This window comes from Kogia breviceps, chromosome 5 (genome assembly GCF_026419965.1).
Source record: "Kogia breviceps isolate mKogBre1 chromosome 5, mKogBre1 haplotype 1, whole genome shotgun sequence".
NCBI classification, from domain to species: Eukaryota; Metazoa; Chordata; class Mammalia; order Artiodactyla; family Physeteridae; genus Kogia; species Kogia breviceps.
Genome location: NC_081314.1, coordinates 141,323,838 through 141,343,877, shown reverse-complemented (window position 1 = coordinate 141,343,877; position 20,040 = coordinate 141,323,838). Strand labels below are relative to the sequence as shown.

Sequence of the window (20,040 nt, the reverse complement as noted above, 5' to 3'; positions counted from 1 at the left end):
GGGATCCAAAGGAGGAAGGCAAGGCCCGTCGGACTTTAAAAGGACAAAAGGAGTCAGGGTGAGGGAGCAGAAAATACAGGCTCTTGCCGATTTCCTCCGAGCGGCCCTTCACACCCTGTTCACTTCTCTACAAAGGTATGAGTGGAATGGCTTTTTTAGAAGGGGCTTCAATGAACATAAAGGAATTCCTTTCTCTGGGAGGCCCAGTGGAGGGAGGGCCAAGTCAGTCTTGAACTGGGCTGATTTCTCAAATCCATTTGATCTGGCATTTTTGTCAACATGTTAGGACCCACTACAATTTTTTTCTTCTTTTTTTGTGAAAGAGATGCATATTTATTAAAATGCTTCCTCTTCCAGAGCCTCACGGAAGTCAAGAAACGATATCCCCTGCTTAAATGTGCAGACTAAAAAAAGATGGAAGTAATCATATCAGGTTGCCATAGTAACTGCTCTGTTAACTTTTCTCCTAGCTGCTGGCCGCCTGGAAGCCGGCTTGCAGAGGAATCTTCCTTCATGTTCTAGGCTATGAAAACTGTGCTGTTTGTTTAGGCAAGGAAGTTTTTCTTAGTACACATTTTATTTTTCAAGTACATATACACCCATCGTTAAGCCTCTTTATGTTCTCATTTACAAATCTATAACGGTCTTCTTTCCTAACAGTAACCTTTGATCTTAAACTGGTCCGAAAGCCTTTGTGGTTTGTATTTATCTATACAGCCCCCAATGGTTAATGACAAGGTAGACACAAAAGCATTTTACAGTACTTTATTGAAAAATGTCAGATGTATCTCCTGCTCATCAAACCTGCACCTTCCTGGAATCATGGTTTAATTACGGGTCTCGACAGCACAAAAATAATAAATACCCCAGGCTTATTTTATGTGTGCACACATAACAAGCTGCTCATGAGGTATGGCTAAGTGCTGTGTAGGGGTGTATGCCTATAATTCTTCTGACCCTGTCTCTTCAGTGCAAGACACGTGTTACTAAATTTGCAAATTGTACCATAAGGTAACTGACACCTATGGAATGAGGCAGGTCCTCATAGTGACACCGGGTGGGCAACAGGTCCTTTCACATTTTAAGAACAGTTGACGTAGGTGCACTTTGATTCTAGAACAGTGAGTTAAAGACATTTGTGAACAACCTTTCCACTCAGAAAGGTGGACATAGTTTCCCAAAAGTAAACCATTTTTGAAAAAGCAGCAAAATGAGGGAGCGTTTATAGTGTGGAGCAGATTGATAAAAGGGAGGATCAATGCATTGATCCACTTCAGAACCACGATAGGATTTTTAAATGGTGAAATCCTGAAGCAAAAGTATAAAAATAAAACAATTAATGGAAGTTTATTTTGAAAACACTGCTGGTGCTTTTTTTAAAAAAACCATTTCTTTATTTGGTTGTGCCGGGTCTTAGTTGCTGCATGTGGGCTCCTTAGTTGTGGCATGTGAACTCTTAGTTGCAGCATGCATGTGGGATCTAGTTCCCTGTCCGGGAATTGAACCCCGGGCCCCTGCATTGGGAGCACGGAGTCTTAGCCACTGCGCCACCAGGGAAGTCCCTCCTGGTTCTTTGTAAAAAGATTTCTGTTTACCTGTTATACACATGACATGTTCGTATGGAGGGTTTTTTTTATATGCTCTGTATAAAATGCAGAAAACGCTGAAGACAACATGTACATCATTTTCATTACATCCCTTTAGCATGTTTTCTTCCACAAGGCGCAGTCCATTGACAGTCTTCCATATTGCACATGCAATGTAACTAACTTTATTAGCACTACTTGTAGCAAACACGAGCCTAGGGAATTACAGGTCTGTGTGGGCCAGAGGGATTTTGCCTTGTCATCAAACTTGACAGGGGTAGCCAATCCACTGGGCACCGAAATCATCCATCCACATGTCATTCTCATAAAATATCTGGCTATATATATATATTTGCATTTAATGCCTATTCAATATATTTCTGAAGGTGCTATTCTCAAGAGTTCATGGGGTTAGGAGGGAATAAGAGCTTGTGAATGCACTCGTGAAGCACACCCACGTTCACCCCCTTGGTCTGGGCTTGTTGATGTTTGTATTAAGGAAAGGGTTAAATTAAAACAACAGCTTTTAATTAGACTCATGAATGACTTTTAAAGACAACGGAGTTGTCCGTTCATGGGACTTAAATCATCACATTCTGCCTTGACTTAATCTAAAAGGGCTCTGAATACAGGAAGCTTCCAGGTCGGCCACCCACCGGCATCACTGACTGTATCAGGGTGGGGTTTCCTCCGCAAAGTGGAGGGTATCTGTGGAGCGGAGCCTCCTCCAAGCCCCCAGAGGGACTATTAACTGAGCGTCGGGGACACGCAAGGCGCGCAAGCCTGATTTCAAGGTGAGGAAACCAAGTCCCCACAAAGACGGAGTAGTTGAGGCCACACGTGGGCGGTCGGGGACGCTCAGCTACGCCCTTTCAGAAAACCCGGCTCTTGCGGAACAAAGGTCGAGCGGTCACTTCTCCCCAACGTCGCCGTGTCTCTGTCCTCTACACGGACGGTTATGGCATCAACGGTAAAAATCTGAAAATCGGCGGTGGAGTTCTAGTAAAATAGTTGTCTCTGTATAAATTAATTTAAATCGTGCATATACAGCTCGTCCCTCTTGACTCGGCTGGACTTGGTAAATCGGGAGCCAAAGAGGCTGGCCTATGGCTTCTCCCCGCGGGCAGCCCTGCGCGAGGCGGGGCGGCCCCAGGACTTGGCGGTCCGGCCCGGGCGGGTCACCTGCCGTTGGTAATGATGACCGAGGCGCCCAGGTAGTGCGGCAGGGGCGCGCCGGGCGGCGAGGCGGCGGCGGCGGCGGTGGGGTCGGGGGCCCGGGGTCGCAGCGCGCCGGCCGCCGCGTCGGGGGCGCCGGGGCCGCCGGCGAGGGCGGGGGCGGCGGGCGCAGCGCCCCCCAGCGGCCCGCGGCGGGCCAGCACGCGGTGGTAGTTGAGCAGCACGAAGGGCAGCTGCGCCGGCGTGCCCGGCGGCTCGGGGGCCGGCGGCGCGCAGCACTCGGGGGCCGCGCGGGCCAGCGCCAGCCGCGCCGCCCCGTCGCGGGCGGCCTGGCGGGCGGCCTTGGCCGGGCCCAGCGCCGGCTCCTCGCGATAGTGCCCGCAGCTCGGGAAGCTCGGCAGCGGTGGCGCGGTGTCCTCGCCGAACCTGCGCGCGGCGGCGGCGGGCGCTGCGGGGACAGGCGACACGTTAGACGCCCGCGCGGGGGAGGAAGGGGACATGCCCACAGCGACACCAAGCCGGGGGGCCCTGGGGCCGCCACCACCCCTGGGCCACCCCTGCCGCCCGCGCGCTCGAGCCCCGGAGCCGCCCTCGCCCCTTCCCGCGTGCGTCCCGGGCCCGCGAGGTCCAATCACAGGATGCCACTTGCAGTGTTCTAGCAGCCACAGGAAAAAGTGAAGTCAGTGTCAGTAAGATACTTAATTTAATGCAGCATAGCTAGACTGTTACTTCAGTGTATAATCAATATAAAAATCGGGGAGAAATTGTATTCTTTGTTTCTGCCTTTGAAAGGCAGTGCAGACACTCCGAGCACATCTCATTGCCCTGGCCGAACGGGGCTGGTGGCCACCATATTGGACAGCGTCGCTCTAGAGGCTTCCTCAGCCCTAGCGTTAGGTGACCCCAGGCTGCCCCGCTCTTCCTTGCTTTCACCTCAGCGGGGAGGGTGGAGTGGCAATCACCCTGCTCCCTTTAGCCGCAATTAAAGTAATAACCATCGTCACTAATTAGATGTCTGCGATCAATTGGCTCTCCCCTCTCTCTTTTTAAAAAATATTTATTTATTTACTTATTTGGCCGCACGGGGTCTTAGTTGTGGCATGCAGGATCTAGTTCCCTGACCTCGGATCGAACCCAGGTCCCCTGCATTGGGAGCGTGGAGTCTGAACCTCTGGACCACCAGGGAAGTCTTTTTTTTTTTTTTTTTTTTTTTAACCTCAAGGCATCCTTCCTCTTCCTTTAATATCAAAAAGTCTAAAAAGTCGATCACAAACTGCCCCCAGTTAGCACCTTTGGTCCGTTTTTTACCAAGTGACTGACAAATGAAGTGGTTATTAACCTCTTTCAGTTTCAAAATAGCAATTTAAAAAATCAAATACTGTGTTATTTCATTGGTCAACTCCCGCACACACACAAAAATAATCTTTTCAACTCAGTCTCAAGTGGATAGTATTTTCAGCTGGTATGAAAAGTCTTCGGCTTTTTTTCCCTTGGCCCTTCCTTGGTTATTTGAGGGCTCCTATGCACTGATGGGTGCTGGGGATTCAAATCTCTGGACTGCCTGAGGCCAAAAGGCAGAGCTGCACTGCCCTGGCTGCTGGTATGTTCTTATTTAAACTGGCTACTTTTGAGAAACATGTCCTGTTAATCTCCAAGAAGGTTAGATTTCTCCCGGGATCTAGCCCTCTTCTCGTCTATGGAGACCAAATTTATCTCACAGGCTTGTAAAGACTGGGTCACAGTACAGACCAAGAGGTTCACAAAGCAGCCCTAGGAGCAGCAGAGAGCCCCCGCTGCCTGCAAAGAGAAAGGTGGGAGGGGGAGCTCTCCTTTCGCAGGTGACTCTTCTCTGGGATTTAGTGGTCCCCGCAGGACATTTGCACAAACCTCGTCTACCGTCTGAGCAGTAGTTAGGTCTGGGTGAAACAGGGACACACCCCGCTGAGCTAACCCTCAGCCCCACCTTCTACCCTCTGCCTGGGATTGTCCCAAGGAGCAGGCAGGAGTCTGCTGGGCCTGGGGCAGCTGGTGGCACCTCCACAGAGGACCTCTGCTTGTCTGCCGCCAGGAGGAGCTGGCTGGAAGGCCATTCCTGTCTGTGTGCCAAGCCCTGCGATAGGCAGTTGACATGGCCTATGTTCCTGTCTTACAGATGAAGAAACTTGAGTCCTGGAGGGTTTGTGCTCTTTACCCTGGGGTGGTGAGTGGCGTTTCCGTCCCTGAGCCTGTGATTTTCCACCACTGCTTCCCACACTTCCAAAACTGGCATGGGAAGAAAACCAATAGTGTTCCATGTTCATTTCTGGGTGGAGTAGAAAGTAATCTTATAAAGTAAATACAGCTGGGGGTTCTCAGTACATAGGAAAATCATTTTGCCTCCCTTTTGGGGAGCAAACGGGGCCAGGATTTTTATGGAGGGTGGCCGAACACCCAGTTTCCTCTGCCCTTTACATCGTCCCTGGTGCCCACGGGGCACACCGGCTCAGTTGCCCAGCTTTCGGCACCCTTGTGAAGTGCTCTCAGTGAGGGCAGGAAAGCATAGCCATTCCCACTTAGAAGCGGGAAAAAAGGGAAAGTTTGCCCACAGTGTGAGGGTTCTTTTTCCGTCTGCCACCCACCAACAGCGCTGTGCACAGCCCTGCCCCCTCCCCTCGCGCAGACACGACCCACCTTCGTAGTTCGGCACGAGGCTGTGCCGAGCAGGGGTCACCGGCGGCTCGGAAAGGCTTTTAGCTGGAGACTGGCTGCCCGGCACTAGGGGGCTGGCATAGCGCCACTGGCACTCGCCGCTGGCTGGCAGCGCAGTCAGCAGAAAGCGTGCCACCTCGCACGGGGATCCTTGGGGCTGCCCGAACTTGGCCGGCAGCATCGGCTTTTTGCTGCTGAAGACGTGAGAGTCCAGAGGGAAGTGTCCGTAATGGTAGGAGAAGGGCAGGCTGTAGGACGGGGTGTACAGAAGGTCGCCGCCTTCTGAATGGAGCTGCTGTTCTGGGGGAACCGGGGCGTGGACGGGGGGGCTGGCTCTCCAGCTTCCGAGCTGGCCGCATTCCAATTTGTCCATTTGGAACGAGCTGTATTGCTGCCAAGCAAAGAAGACGGATGAAGGGCTCACCGAGGGGCCGGCGGCCAACTGCATTTCCGATGCTATAGTGCCCGCCCCATCCCTGGGCTGGGCCCCCCGCGGCCACCAGCGCGAGGTCCCACCGGGGACAGGTGCCCAGGAGACAGCACCCCAGGGACCCACCCTCTGGGTGGAAAGAGATCTCCTCACCCCAAGTGACAACACACCAGATACATGCAGCCACTTGCGCCTTCTGAGACCTTGCAAAAGACTTTAAAAGAGAGAGGGAAGGTTTCCATTAAAATCACGTGCTATGGAAACACGAGGCACCAGGGTTCTGGGCCACGTCGACGTGGATTCTGGCAGCTGATCAGCCTCCCCAGTGTGGCCTTCTGGACCTGACTCCTCCCCCTGGGGGGTCAGCTCTGCCTGCCTTCCCCAGGCCCCGGCTCCGCCCTGGGGAAGGGGCATCCCAGAGAAGCTCCCGGGCTGGGCGACCCCTGAGTGCCATCAGAGGTGCGGCATTGCTTGGGGTGCCCAGGTGCCCCGAGCCCCTGCAGGTGGTGTGTGTTACCTGTGGGGGGTAAGGGTTTGTTCTCAGCTTTGTCTTCATCTTCGTGGTTTTGGGTTTAGCTAATTTCCTAGTTTCTTGTGAGGTAGACAAGGCGGTCCTCCAGGAGTCCTGGGACTTGGACGTGGACACCTGGTCCAGGGACAACTGCAGTTCCTTGTATTCGATATCCCTGAGGAGCAAGAGCGGGACAGGTCACGCCCACGGGCTGTGAGGAAGGGCAGGCTCCCGGGACCATCCCCAGGGCGAGTTCCTTCGAGAAGCTCCACTGTGTCGTTTCCACTAAGCGGAAGGGGCGGGGATTCGAGGGACGGGCCCCCCTCGTTGCAAAAGCCACCCCACAGCCTCGAGCTCAGAGCCCCCCGGGAGATGCCGAGCGACGTCAGTGTTTTTTCGGCAGGGATAGAGGGAGTGCGGTGTGGCTCTCTCCCACCGCATAAGGCCCCACGCACGTTCCCTGCGGACACCATTCGCCACTAGGCAGGGTGTCAGGGCAGAAAGGAAAGGACAGGAATGCTACTGACCAGCGTAAGCGTCTGTGGCCCAGCTGCTTCCCTGTTTAGCACCAGGGAGGTGTGAGTGGGGACCCTTGGCGGTCCAGGAGCCTGGCGTCCAGCCTTATCCACGTCCACACCAGGGGCCCATTCCTGCCCTAAAGAGCCAACTGGGCACCCTCAGATTCTCAGGAGGGGAAGTTGCCCGAAGCCCCAGCCCCAGCCCGCGTGGGCCTGTTTGCTCAGGTAGAATCATTAAGGGACCGAAATCCTTTCTCCCGTACAGTTTTGCTAAAATCACTCTACCTCTAAAAAAACCACCACCCACCTCTCACCCCGCCCCAAAGCCCCAGGAACCTGGCACTCACTCTGTGAAAGAACGGAGAGCCTAAAACCTCACTGCATTAGAGAGGACCCTGTTCAGGGTGGGGCTGGGTGCAAAGTGATTTAACACATTATAGCCACGGTGGGCGGAGAGGAACATAAGGTCCCCGGGTAGACTTAGGTCCTGTTGCTTCTAGTGGTCTTAACTGCGACTGAACTTAACCTTCTGGAGTTTTAAAGGTGCTAAATATTCACTATCATTTCCAACAGGCTACGTAGGAAGACAAGGAAAACACGGGAGATAGACAGCCCCTGTCTCAAACGGCAGGAGCGAGCGGGGTGACCTAAATGTCTGTGGGCCCAGAGAGTGTACGTTTGTATTCTTGGTCCGGGGTGTGCGGCCGTCCCCTTCCCATCCTGGTCAAGATGCGGGGCGTCCGTCGTCCGCCCGCCCTCTGCCCACTCACCCCCCTCACCCGGGCCGTCCGATCCATCCTCAGCCTCGGGGCACACCCGGCCCTCCGTGCTGATACAGGAATCGTTCAGCCCTCCCCAGACAACCGGATTGTTCAGTAAAACAAAACAGGAGACAAATGAACAGTTCCAGAAAGACAGAGGGTGAGAGAGATGGTGCTTCCGGGAGCGATCTGATGAGGGCCGGGGGAGAGGGAGAGAGCAAGGAGAGAAACAAATGCGTCTGACTTACGTGAGGACATAATTGACACTCACGATGCAGTGGGGCCTGGACGAGCGGCTGTTGTGCACGACGGTGGCGCAGCTCTGCACCCACACCCAGCCGCCAAGCTTGGACAGCAGCCGGTAGTACTTGGTGGTGACCTGGCCCTTCACCAGCACTGAAAGCACAAGGTGACATGAGTCCCGGGGCATGATTAGCAGGACCCGCCTTGGAGGAGGCTGCCCCCCCCCCGCCGCCCCGCGGCTGACCTACAGCCCAGGTTCTGGACCTTTCTGGGGTCAAGGACACCTTTGAGAACTTGCCTAAGGGAGCGGGCTTTCTCCAGAGGAAGATGCACACGTGCGTGGATGCGCTCACACACACGTGCGCACGTGCAAGACTTTTGCCTCCGATTTCACGGGGTCCGTGGAGCAACTTCTCCCCTCCCCCGTGAAGAACTCGAATTTAATTGTCACTGCTTTCACTGGGAGAAGCAATTAGTCCCCAGACAACACTGGCACCCGGCAGAGTGATAATATTGGTTTTGTTTTTTAGCTTCCAAAATGCCATAATTACGTTATAATCCCCCAAACTCATAATAGGTGGAAGGAAGTGGGTGGTGGTGGTGGTGGTGATGTAGTTATTTAAACTCAATAGTAAGTTAAGCGCATTCAATGAAGTGTCACATTGTTGCTGACTTTTGCTGTTCCCCAGAACACGTGTGTACGCCCAGTGAAACCGTTTGTTACTCTATTGACATTTAGACTTCTCCCCATTAACCCTAGTCTCCCCTGGGCCCACGAATTTCCTGTGATGCTCACGTAGGAGAGACCTCTACATGGCTATGTAATCTCTGAAAGCTGGGCCTGCAGGCCCATCTTCCGTGCAGGGCTACAAACTCTGGACCTCTGGGCAGCCCACTTCCAAAGCCTCCAGGGGCACCTAAACCGCACCGATTCCCCTCAGGGCCTTCGGGAGAGCAGGGGGCGTGCTGTGGGGAGGAAGGTGAATTGGGGGAGGTCCTTCTGGATCCGCAGCTCATAGCCACTGGCGCACCGACTTCCTATCCAGGAGTTACTCCTATGGGAATTGTAATGCAGAGAAAGACTCAAGGACAGAGATTCCTTGAAGTCCTGCTTATAATTCAGGAGAAAAGGGAGGGGAGGCTTAACTGTCTAATAATAGGGAATATAAGTGATGGAGTACCAAGCAGTCACTAACATGATGATTGATAAGAATTTGTAATATGACGGGGAATACATACGACACAACGTTAAATGAAGGAAACACAAGACTCCACTGCATAACGCGTAATCCTACTTACGAAAAAGTGTGCGCGTGCACACACACACACACCCGCACATACACACGCCCAACTAACTATGTGATCTTGGACAAGTTACTAACTCCCTGTGCCTCGGTTTCCCCGGCTGTAACATTAAGATAATCACAGTCCGTACACCAGGGGTTGCTGTGAGGGTTAGAGCATTCGTGTGAAGATTGAGAACAGTGGCAGACGTGCGCGAAGGACTCAACATACTAGCTCTCGTTTATCAGGCTGATAAAATTACAGGTAGTTTTCATTTTCTTTTCTGGATTTTCTGAATTTCCAACAAGGAGGGGGGATTCGTTTTATAATCAGAATGACAGGGTTCCTCCTCCTTTTGAGGATTGCTTTTTTAACAACAAAATACAAGGTTCCTATTTCCAGCTCGTTTTCGCATACACTGCCTCATTTACCGCCCCCCCCCCCACACACACCTGTGGCAGGTGGGCATCACCAGGAAAACAGAGCTTGAGGACATGGCTGGGGCCCAAGCCACGTCCTCTGACTCGCATTTCTCAGGGGCCATTGTGTGAGGAGGGGGCAGCGGCCTCTCGAAGGTTCTGTGTAGCTGCTTATGGGGGGTGGGGGTGGGCCAATGTTGAGGGGAGACTCAGTTAACCGATTTGCTTATGGCCCCCAAAGAGAGGCAACAGGATCAAGCTGAGGTCCCATCTGTGGATTTCCCGAGATGTCATTCTTTCTTCAACAGAAACACCTGTTAATCTCTTTGGCTTTGAAATCTATTCCTTGCAGCCTTTGGAAAGCCCCTGGGACTATGACATACACTTTTTCTCCTTCTTATGCTTTACGCTTCCCCTGATTTCTTACAATATTCCTAAAATCTCTCCATAATCATCTTAAGCTGAATGCAATGACTATTGGAATATTTATCCCAAATATTTTATATTAGGATTCAAATGGCAGAATTTGCAGAGATTTTATTAGCGCTGACCCTCCCTGAGTCTGCTACGATGAAGCTTTAGATAACAGAGACCAAACAAACGTAGATGTAGTTTTTCTTTTTTTTTTTGCTTCTCTGTGACCCATGACAATAGTCAACATTTCAATCCAAGGTGAAATCCTAGACACTTAGTCACAACATTCTTTGGCTGCTCTAGCTCCTCATCCAATCTGTTGAACTTAAGAATCTGTCTGAAGGATCCCAGGCCAGAGTGCTAAGAAGGCGCTGCTTACGGTAGTGGTGCATGGGGGCAGGGAGGAGACGGCCCCTAAGCCGTCAGCTCCTGCGGGCAGAGGCCCTGCCCTCGCACCTTCCTCTGGGCTGCAGCATCTCTGACATCCAGGGGATCCACGCCCCGGTGAGAGCCAGTGGTCACAGTTTTCTGAGGCCACTCTGGAATGGCACTTCTATTTCCACAAATACACTCTCCAGAAAAACAGATGGCTTCCTGATTCCTCCAGAATTCCTCCTGCTTCCAGCATTTTTCCTGGAGGCATGGCCATGTCAACGAGCTGGCCTCTGGAAGGAAAGTAAACTTTGGCCTCAAGCATAATATCCATTTCTGTTTCGAATTTTTAGAGCTGAGAAGGACACCAAAAATGCCTGTCGTGGGTTGAAGAGTGTCCCCCCAGAAGACATGTTCTAGATTCTAACCCCTAGAACCTGCAAATGTGACCATATTTGGGAAAACGGTCTCTGTAGATGTAATTAAGGATCTCAAGGTGCTATCATTCTGGATTAGGTGCTATCATTCTAATAACAAGTGTCCCTATAAGAGACAGAAAAGCAGAAGACACAGACACACAGAGGGAGATGGAGGCAGGGACTGGGGTTTGTGGCCACAAGCCAAGGACCACGGGCAGCCACCAGAAGCTGGAGGAATCAGGAAGGCTCGTCTCCTAGAAGCTCCACAGGAAGCATGACCCTGCCGACACCTTGACCTCCAGGACTGTGGGACGGTACACTGCTGCTGTTTCACGCCACTCAGCTGGTGGTATTTGGTTACGGCCGCCACAGGAAACCAACCACCCCTGTGGGGAAGATGTGAGTGCAATCCCCGGGCTCTTCCTGGCTCTCGTCTCTGCCAGCAGAGCCTCAGGGAAAGCACAGTCAGCGAGACTGGAGACAAGCCACGTGGTCCTTTGGGGAGCGGGTCTCGGTGTCCTTGACCCCCCCATGCCCCTGCTCTACACCTGGGGCTGGAGGGAGTTTGGTCGCTGAGACCTGGAAAGCCCGGGGTCGGGGGGGGGAAGAACTTCCAGGGGGCTGCATTGTGCAACATCTGCAAAGTGACACTGACCGCAGAAGATGGGCTCAGCCAGACCCATTAAGCCACACCTATAAATGTCCAAACTGCTCCCAGGGAGCAGGACAGCGTGTAGATCGCACGGTGCTTTCTAGTATCGATTATTTCCCGTTTCATTGCTCACGGCTCCCCCTTAATGCACAGGCTCCCTGCACCTTCGTCAGGAAGACAAAGCTGCTTCTACCGCCAGACTCTTGTAGAGGGGAGCATCTAGAAAGGACCTGCATATGAATTAAACTCCATCATCCATTTCCAGTCCAGAGGCAAGAGAGGCCAGCGGCGGAAGCCAGCCTCCCTGTGATGTCAATCAAAACTCCTCACGGTAGACTGGAAACTTCTTTCAAGTGTATTTTCTATCTGAAGACCTTTGTCCCTGTTCCACAGTTGTGTTACAGAGTGGTTGCAAGCTGACATCCCATGGACTGCATGTGTCCACAGATGTGCTTTGTTGGTGGCATAGTGTTGCTGTTACCCAGAATGCCTTTGGATGGGTCATGTGTTCTCCAGTTAGCCACAAGCTCCACCACTCCATATTGCCCTATCTGCACCCACTCATACATTCATGTCACATGTCTGGCCCCATAAGCATTTGAGTTCGTGGCCCCTGTACGTCATTTAAAGTGTGTTCTCCACGGGTCTACACCAGCCGTCCTATAATTTTGTTATAACAGTTATTGCTTGAAATATGTGGACCACATATTCAGGCTCCAAAGCCTTTCTGTGACATCGAAATATTTTGATAGTTGGACACAGCCGGTGTTCTCTTTGGCCTCTGGGCTTGGCCCACTCTGGACAGGGTCCTACCTAGAGAACTAGGTGAAATTCATAACTACTTCGGATGAACAGCCATGCAGACATCATGGTTCTTCTCAAACACTGTGTCCACAAGAAACCTGCCTGGTGTCCCTGACACACATCTTCAAGTTTATGGATATTGATGCCCCCCCCCTACCGCCTGTGCACCAGGCTGCCCCCTGCCCACCCCGAGGACCTGCAGGTCAAGCCCCCCATATACAAGAGTCTCCCAAATGCTTTGCAAAGGGAGCAGGGAGGCACGGAGGCAGGCCCCAGCTGGGAGGACCTTCCCAAGGCCACAGGACAGGGCTGCCAGGGCCTCCCCTCAGCCACCAGGAGGCAGTGAGCCGGGAACGAGCTGGGAGGGTCCAAGACGCTCCCGAGAGGATCCCCTAGGGGATCTCCTTACAGAAGGTTCTGGGGAAAGCCCTGGCACAGACTCACTTGGAGAGCTCAGCTGGGAATGCCCAGGACCACACTGGCCAGAGGCTGAGGTGCCGGGGCCATCCCAGCCCCCATCTAGCCGGCCTCTGGAAGCCTGCGCTCCCCCAGACCACAAGGGCCAGCCCTGCCCCTCCTCACGAGGCTGACTTGCTGGAAGGCGTTGATTCCCTGTCTTGAGGGGCTGAGCTTTCTTCGGGCCCCGTGGACGCCTGCTGCCGGTTAAGACAACGTTCTGAAGAATGTGCGGAAACCATGTGGCTGACCTCGGTCCTGCAGATCCACCGCTTGTTACGTGCAGTGAGGCCTCTAGCAGAGCCCTCCGCCTGGCTCCTGGCTTTCGGACACCGGTGTGGAGAAAGCACGGCCGGGCAGGCCGGACAGTGAGCCCCCTTCGGCCCCGGGGGGTCGGCAACCGTTCGTTTTCTTCCTGAGCCGAGTTACCCGATCAACGGCCAGGACACTCGGTCTGTACGTTTCACAGGACCAGGAGGCTCCCTGGGGGCCCTGGAGGCCTGAGGGGCCCAGCGGGTGGGTCACCGTGGCCGCCTTCAGCTGTGGTGCACGGAGGGGAAGCAGTGAAAGCCGCGTGGGTGCCCAGGCCCCGGGGGCGGCCCCCAGGCCAGCTCCGGCTGCGCTCGGATTGAAGGACTCGAGGTCCAGGCGCCCGGGGCCACTGCGGGGACCCGTGGGGAGCCTGCAGGGCGGGAGGCTCGGCCGGGCCCCTGAGCCACCAGGTCAGCCGGCGACAGGGCGGGAAAGTCACCTGGTGAAGGGACGCGCCCCATCTTCTCGGTCTCCTCCCCTGGCCTCCCCGAGCCGGGCCGTGCAGCTAAGCTGCGGGGATGGGGCCGTGCCCGCCGCTCGGGAGAGGACACAGAGTTAATGAGTGAAGGGAGGCCCCCTTTATAGGCTGAATTATGTCCTCTGCTCACATTCGCATGGCCACATCCCAACCCCAGGACCTCAGAACACGGCTGCGTCTGGGCCTTCAAAGACGTGCTCAGGTGAAGTGAAGGCACGTGGTGGGCCCCGACGCGCGATGACCGCGTCCTTAGAAGAAGAGGAGCCGGCGAGCCACACACGCACGCGAGGGAGAGCACGTGACGACGCGGGGAGAAGACGGCCCGGCGCCTACACAGCAAGCAGAGCAAGGAGACCAGCCCTGCCGACTTCTTGACCGTGACCTGTGGCCTCCGGGACCACGAGAAAACGCGCCGCCGCTGCTGCCTTAGCCCGGCGCGCAGCGATCCGTTCGGGCAGCCCGAGCTCGTTCGCGGCCCCGCTGCGGCGCACGTGAGCAGGATGAGGGCGCCGAGCCGGGGGTGGAAACAGCAAACCGGACAGAGTGGGGGGCTCGCCTCAGCCCTCACGGGGCGGGAGCTTCAGGGTGGGGGATGCTCCGGCCGCCCAGCGGGGACCCCGCTCGGTGGGAGCAAGAGGCCCCCGGAGAGGGGAGAGCCACGCGTGCGAGGACAGGCGAGGCGCGGCCGGTGCAGGGACAAGGCCTCACGGAGCCAGGGAGGGGACGGAGCTGGGGACACGCAGGGGAGAGGTGGACCTGCCCTCGGGACTGGCCGCCTCACACCCCGCCCCCCACCACGGACGCCCCCGGGACTTCCAGAGGCCCCACCTCCCGCCCACCTGGCCTTAGGCTCCCCCCGTCTGGCCTCAGGCCCCCCTCCCCCCTGAGGCCTCATGTCTACCCTGAGGCCCCATCTCCTCCCTGAGGCCCCATCTCCTCCCTGAGGCCCCATCTCCCCCCTGAGGCCCCATCTCACCCCTGAGGCCTCATCTCCCCCCTGAGGCTCCATCTCACCCCTGAGGCTCCATCTCACCCCTGAGGCCCCATCTCCACCCTGAGGCCCCATCTCCACCCTGAGGCTCCATCTCCCCCCTGAGGCCTCATCTCCCCCCTGAGGCTCCATCTCCCCCCTGAGGCTCCATCTCCATCCTGAGGCCCCATCTCCATCCTGAGGCCCCATCTCCACCCTGAGTTCCCATCTCCCCCCTGAGGCCCCATCTCCCCCCTGAGGCCCCATCTCTACCCTGAGTTCCCATCTCCACCCTGAGTCTCCATCTCCACCCTGAGGCCCCATCTCCATCCTGAGGCCCCATCTCTACCCTGAGGCCCCATCTCTACCCTGAGTTCCCATCTCCCCCCTGAGGCCCCATCTCCCCCCTGAGGCCCCATCTCCATCCTGAGGCCCCATCTCTACCCTGAGTCTCCATCTCCACCCTGAGGCCCCATCTCCATCCTGAGGCCCCATCTCCATCCTGAGGCCCCATCTCTACCCTGAGTTCCCATCTCCATCCTGAGGCCCCATCTCTACCCTGAGTTCCCATCTCCACCCTGAGTCTCCATCTCTACCCTGAGTTCCCATCTCCATCCTGAGGCCCCATCTCCCCCCTGAGGCCCCATCTCCACCCTGAGTTCCCATCTCCCCCCTGAGGCCCCATCTCCCCCCTGAGGCCCCATCTCTACCCTGAGTTCCCATCTCCATCCTGAGGCCCCATCTCCACCCTGAGGCCCCATCTCCCCCCTGAGGCCCCATCTCCACCCTGAGGCCCCATCTCCCCCCTGAGGCCCCATCTCCTCCCTGAGTTCCCATCTCCACCCTGAGTCTCCATCTCTACCCTGAGGCTCCATCTCCACCCTGAGGCCCCACTTCCCCCCGAGGCTGTTCTTTGGCTGAGCCCCTGACAGATGAGGGGTACGACACCTCAAGAGCAGCCTCAGCCAATGCCTGGAGTGTATAAATACCCCCACTCCCTCTCTCCTCAGTGCCTCAGCTGAGGCAGGTGTCCTGCCTGGCCTCCTAGGATCCCGGGGGATTGAGGGCCTGTGGCGGCGGCTGCCGGACATGCCCCTTCGATGGCTCCCTCCCTTCCTCGTCTCACTTCCCATTCGCTGCCCCTGCTTCAGCCACTGTCCAAATAAACTACCGCCCTTGAACCTCAGACTCAGCTCCTGTTTTTTAAGGAAAGTAAACAGATGCCCAGCAGCCCTGGGGGCGGAGAGGCGGGAACGGGAAGACGGGGAAGGAGAGTGAGGCCACAGGGACCACCTGGCAGGGAGATTCACAATCTCCCGAACAGCACACCCTGCAGACCCGCCTCCAAACACCTGCCCTGGTTGCAGACTATCTTCCCTTTCCTGGTCCAGCTCTGGAGGGGAAGCGACGTTCTGGGAAGTGTGTCGGCTGCCCTGAGGGATGTCTGGAGCCGGTTCCAAGGCTGGAGCTGAGGCTGAGCTCCGGGAGACCCACTCCCACCCGATGCGTGGCTAGAGGCCTCGGCTGTTTCCAGCTGTCTCTCGGCTTTCGTTGACATGGGGGTGGGCAGGGAGGCTGGTGGAGGGGAGACGGGTGGGATCCAAGGCCACAGCCGCCGTCCCCTGGCCTCGCTGCCCTGTGCTCTGCACCTCCTGCCCCCGCGGTGGTTTCTCCGCCACAGTGAAGGTCAGAGTCACAGCACCGTAGCAATCACTGTCAAGACTGCTATTTTCTGTATTCTTTGATTCACCAATTCTAGCTCATTTGGCAAAGCCGTGCTCCCTCTGGTGTGTAAACCCTCCGCCTTTTCTGCATGTCCCTTGGAGGCCCGTGTGCACCTTCCCTCTCAGGGACCTTTCGATAATCGCAAAGTCTGGAAATCCCAACTCCAAATGAAGTGAGGCGAATTCATCACGTAAATCGCAGGAGAACTCTCGAATAAACCACACCCCCCCCCCCGCAGGTTTAGGAAGTCAGATGAGCTCCGGAAGACGGGGGCCCCTGGTGGACAAGTGGAAGACCCATTGTGTGGTCAGGACCACTGAAGGCCTGAGCACCCAATGGCCTGTCCCACCCATAGACAGGCCTCTCCACCTCCCAGCCTAACCTGACCCACCTGGCCCAGCTCCCCTCTGGTTCCTGTGCGAAAAGCATCTGGTCTGTGTCGGGGACACGGGAGCCTCCGGCTGGCCACCACCATGGCCTTCATTACATTTCCAAAACCCAAGTTGAATTTGTTCCCCCTGAAAAACCCTGTGCTCCTCTGTTAGCCACTCGATGCAAGAGATGAAAAATGGTATTTAAAACAAAGACCAGTTCCGTGAGCTTCCTTTCTCTGCGCTTACGGGCTACTTTCCCGCACTGCAGCCCTGCTTTGAAAAATAACTCTCCCTTCGTGTAAGTCAAGGGTTTGCTTTCAACTCCTGTGCTGGAGTGAGAGGTTCCCCACACTCCTGCCTCGGGGGACGGGGCTGGGACCCCCGGGGCTGGGGCTTTTCCTCGGACACCCCGACTGTGGCAGGGAGGTGTGGCGCTGTGAACCCTCCCATCTGCTCCCCTGCCTGACCCCCGGCCGCCTGTCCTTCCCTCTCGACTCTTCCGTGGTGCACAGCCTCCAGCAGATGCCTCTTGCACCCCTCAATCGCTCTCCTTACTCCAGAGCGCACGTTCCCAGCCGCTCCCCTCTACCGCCCGCCCTGCCTTCCAGGTCTCCCGAAGATCTCATTCTATCACTGACACTTCCTACCCCGTTTACACAAGGAAGATTTCTAGCGCCCATAGCAGTGACCTGACCTACGGAGCCCTTCTGAACACTAGGCAGCTGCTTCCTACCAAGCTGGGCTTCGAGAAGATCAGGGACGTTTATATGAGATCATGATTTGGCCATTTAAAAAACAAAATGACATAAAAAGCTGCTCACAACTCCACGTATTTCCATGCACGGGGGTGGGCGGGCTTTTTCATGCTGTTGTGAATTACAAGGAGCAGGAAAAAGCTGATGGCGTCTGCCCAGCCAACCTCCTGGCTGTCACAGGCTTCTGCCCTTAGTGACTCGGGAGGAGAGAAGAGCGACATCCGAGGAACTGCCGGGCTAACTGAGTCCCAGCTGTCACGACACGGCCAGGCAGATGGCGTGGGGGCCGAGGATCGAGCAGCCCTGGGAGCCGTCGCCCAGCTGCAACCGACACCAGCATCTTGTCCTCTGATGCCTCTTAGTCAACACACAGCAAGAAGGAGGGCGTGCCACCTGGGCCACATTGCAGAAGATCTGGCTCCCCCAGCCCTCCGTACCCCGTTAACAAGCACCCCTGGACCGGCCATTAGCATGGTGGGGCTGGACGGCGGGAAAGTGAGGTATTCTACTCCAGGCCCAGTTATTTGCTGCCTCGATTTGGTTCTACAAGAAAAGTGTTTCTTCTTTAACCATTTCAGTGACAAGCGCCTCCACCCTCGCGTCCAGATGTTCCCCAAACTTCCTCTGTTGACAAATGGAATACCGTTGGTTTTCTCTCTCTCTGTGGACTTCTCCCTTCCTAGAAACCTGTGGTCTCCCTGAGCTTCCCAACCGATGATGGACAGCGGTTGGAGGCCGAATTCACTGGATTCAGCTCCCAGCTGCGTCGCCTCCTTGCTGTGTGACCATAGGAAAGTGGCTTAACCTCTCTGAACCTCGACATCCTCAACAGCAAAGGGGGGATCATGAACATGAGAACCTCCCTCACTTGGTTGGTAATGTATTTAATCACTTAAACAAACTAGTGCCGGACATTAGTAAGGGCCCTGTGAGTATCAGTTCTTCTACTGCTATTGTCGTTATCCACAACTGCTATCCAGACGTCACAGAGAAATTTAGGTTCCAAATCCATAATCTACTGAATAGAATCCAGCAACTTCCACGTCATCCCACACCTGCCAGGGTTTCACTGGATATTTGAGAAGTGACAGTGAGTGCCTGTGCTGAAAGCAAGGGCTACCTGGAGACAGGCTTGATGTTTAAGATTCGTGGGTACACGATGGGTAGTTATTGCATCAAACAAGGGGCGCTGCCCCCGCTCTATCCTTGGCGCCCCCCCCGCCACCGGCCGCTAGGGCCCCTGGCCAGGGTGAGCGCGGTACTCACAGAGGTGGTGCGCGTATCGCAGGTGGAAGACGTCGCAGCCGTGCACGTGATGGTACAGGGTCTTCTCGATCAGGTCCTGTGGCTCGTAGCCAGTCAGCTCGGTCACCCTGGGGGAGGACGGTGGCTCCGTGAATTACAATGCCCTGCACATTGCGTTTCACTTAAACTAACATTGGTTTTTCCAACTAATCAAGGGCTAAAAGGCTTGGGGGTGGGTGGAGAGAGTGTTGATTTTGGAAACAGAATGATCTTTTTTTGCAAGAAAGTCTATGAGCTCCAGCCCAGTGCACGGCGCGGCACTCTTCATGAGCAGGAATGTCCTTCTGAAGCCACTTGGCTGGAAGGTCTGGGACGGCTCAAAACGGTCAGTACCTTTTCAGGGTGAAGCCTCTCAGAGGATGCTTGAGAGTGGACTTGATACTGATATTGGAGGGAGCTACCAAGGTGAGACAGAGCCCACTCGCTGGGGTTTTTTGGGGGGGAAAGTCCTGTGTGAAAGTTTTAAAAATTATTCTGGTAAAATATGCACGACATAAAATTTACCATTCTAACCATTTTATTTATTTATTTATTTATTTTTGCGGTACGCGGGCCTCTCACTGCTGTGGCCTCTCCCGTTGCGGAGCACAGGCTCCGGACGCGCAGGCCCAGCGGCCATGGCTCATGGGCTTAGCTGCTCCGCGTCATGTGGGATCTTCCCGGACCAGGGCACGAACCCGTGTCTCCTGCATCGGCAGGCGGATTCTCAACCACTGCGCCACCAGGGAAGCCCTCTAACCATTTTAAAGTGTACAATTCACAATGTTGTACAACCATCACCACTTCCATTTCCAGAACATTTTCATCACCCCGAACAGAAACTCTGTACCCATTAAACAATAACTCCCCACTTCCCCCTCCCCAAGCCCCTGGCAACCTCTCTTCTACATTCTCTGTCTAGTAATTTGTCTACTCTAGATATTTCCTCTGAGCGGAGGGATGCAATATTTGACCTTCTGTGTCTGGCTTCTTTCACGTAACATGTTTTCAAGGTTCATCCGTGTTGTAGCATCTATCAGAATGGCATTCCTTTTTTATGGCTGCATAATATTCTGTTTCATGCAGATACCACATTTTTTTCATCCTTTCACCCGATGATGGACACTTGGGTCGGTTCCACATCCTGCCTATCGTGTGTGCGAACCTGTAACTCTCCATTCCACACTGGACACTGTTACCTGGCACAGTTGGTCTCAGGATGATGCTATGATTGGGTGATTCCTGCAGATGGGATTTAGGGGGTAACTGGAGACGTTTAAGACGCCTATCCGGGCTTCCCTGGTGGCGCAGTGGTTGAGAGTCCGCCTGCCGATGCAGGGGACACGGGTTCGTGCCCTGGTCCGGGAGGATCCCACGTGCCGCGGAGCGGCTAGGCCCGTGAGCCATGG

The 20,040-nt window shown here is 55.2% G+C and overlaps 1 protein-coding gene across 1 annotated transcript in view; it reads right to left on the bottom strand.

Moving 5' to 3' along the window:
* Window positions 1-2,764: 2,764 nt before the first annotated feature.
* Window positions 2,765-20,040, bottom strand: part of SIM2 (SIM bHLH transcription factor 2) — a 44,621-nt gene continuing 27,345 nt past the window's right edge. Inside the window, exons 7-11 of the mRNA XM_067035381.1 lie at window positions 18,614-18,720; window positions 7,919-8,066; window positions 6,398-6,566; window positions 5,433-5,841; window positions 2,765-3,210 (exon numbers count right to left, since the gene is read on the bottom strand). Of these exons, the coding sequence (XP_066891482.1) occupies window positions 2,765-3,210; window positions 5,433-5,841; window positions 6,398-6,566; window positions 7,919-8,066; window positions 18,614-18,720 (1,279 nt within the window). The remainder of the gene's footprint in view (window positions 3,211-5,432; window positions 5,842-6,397; window positions 6,567-7,918; window positions 8,067-18,613; window positions 18,721-20,040) is intronic.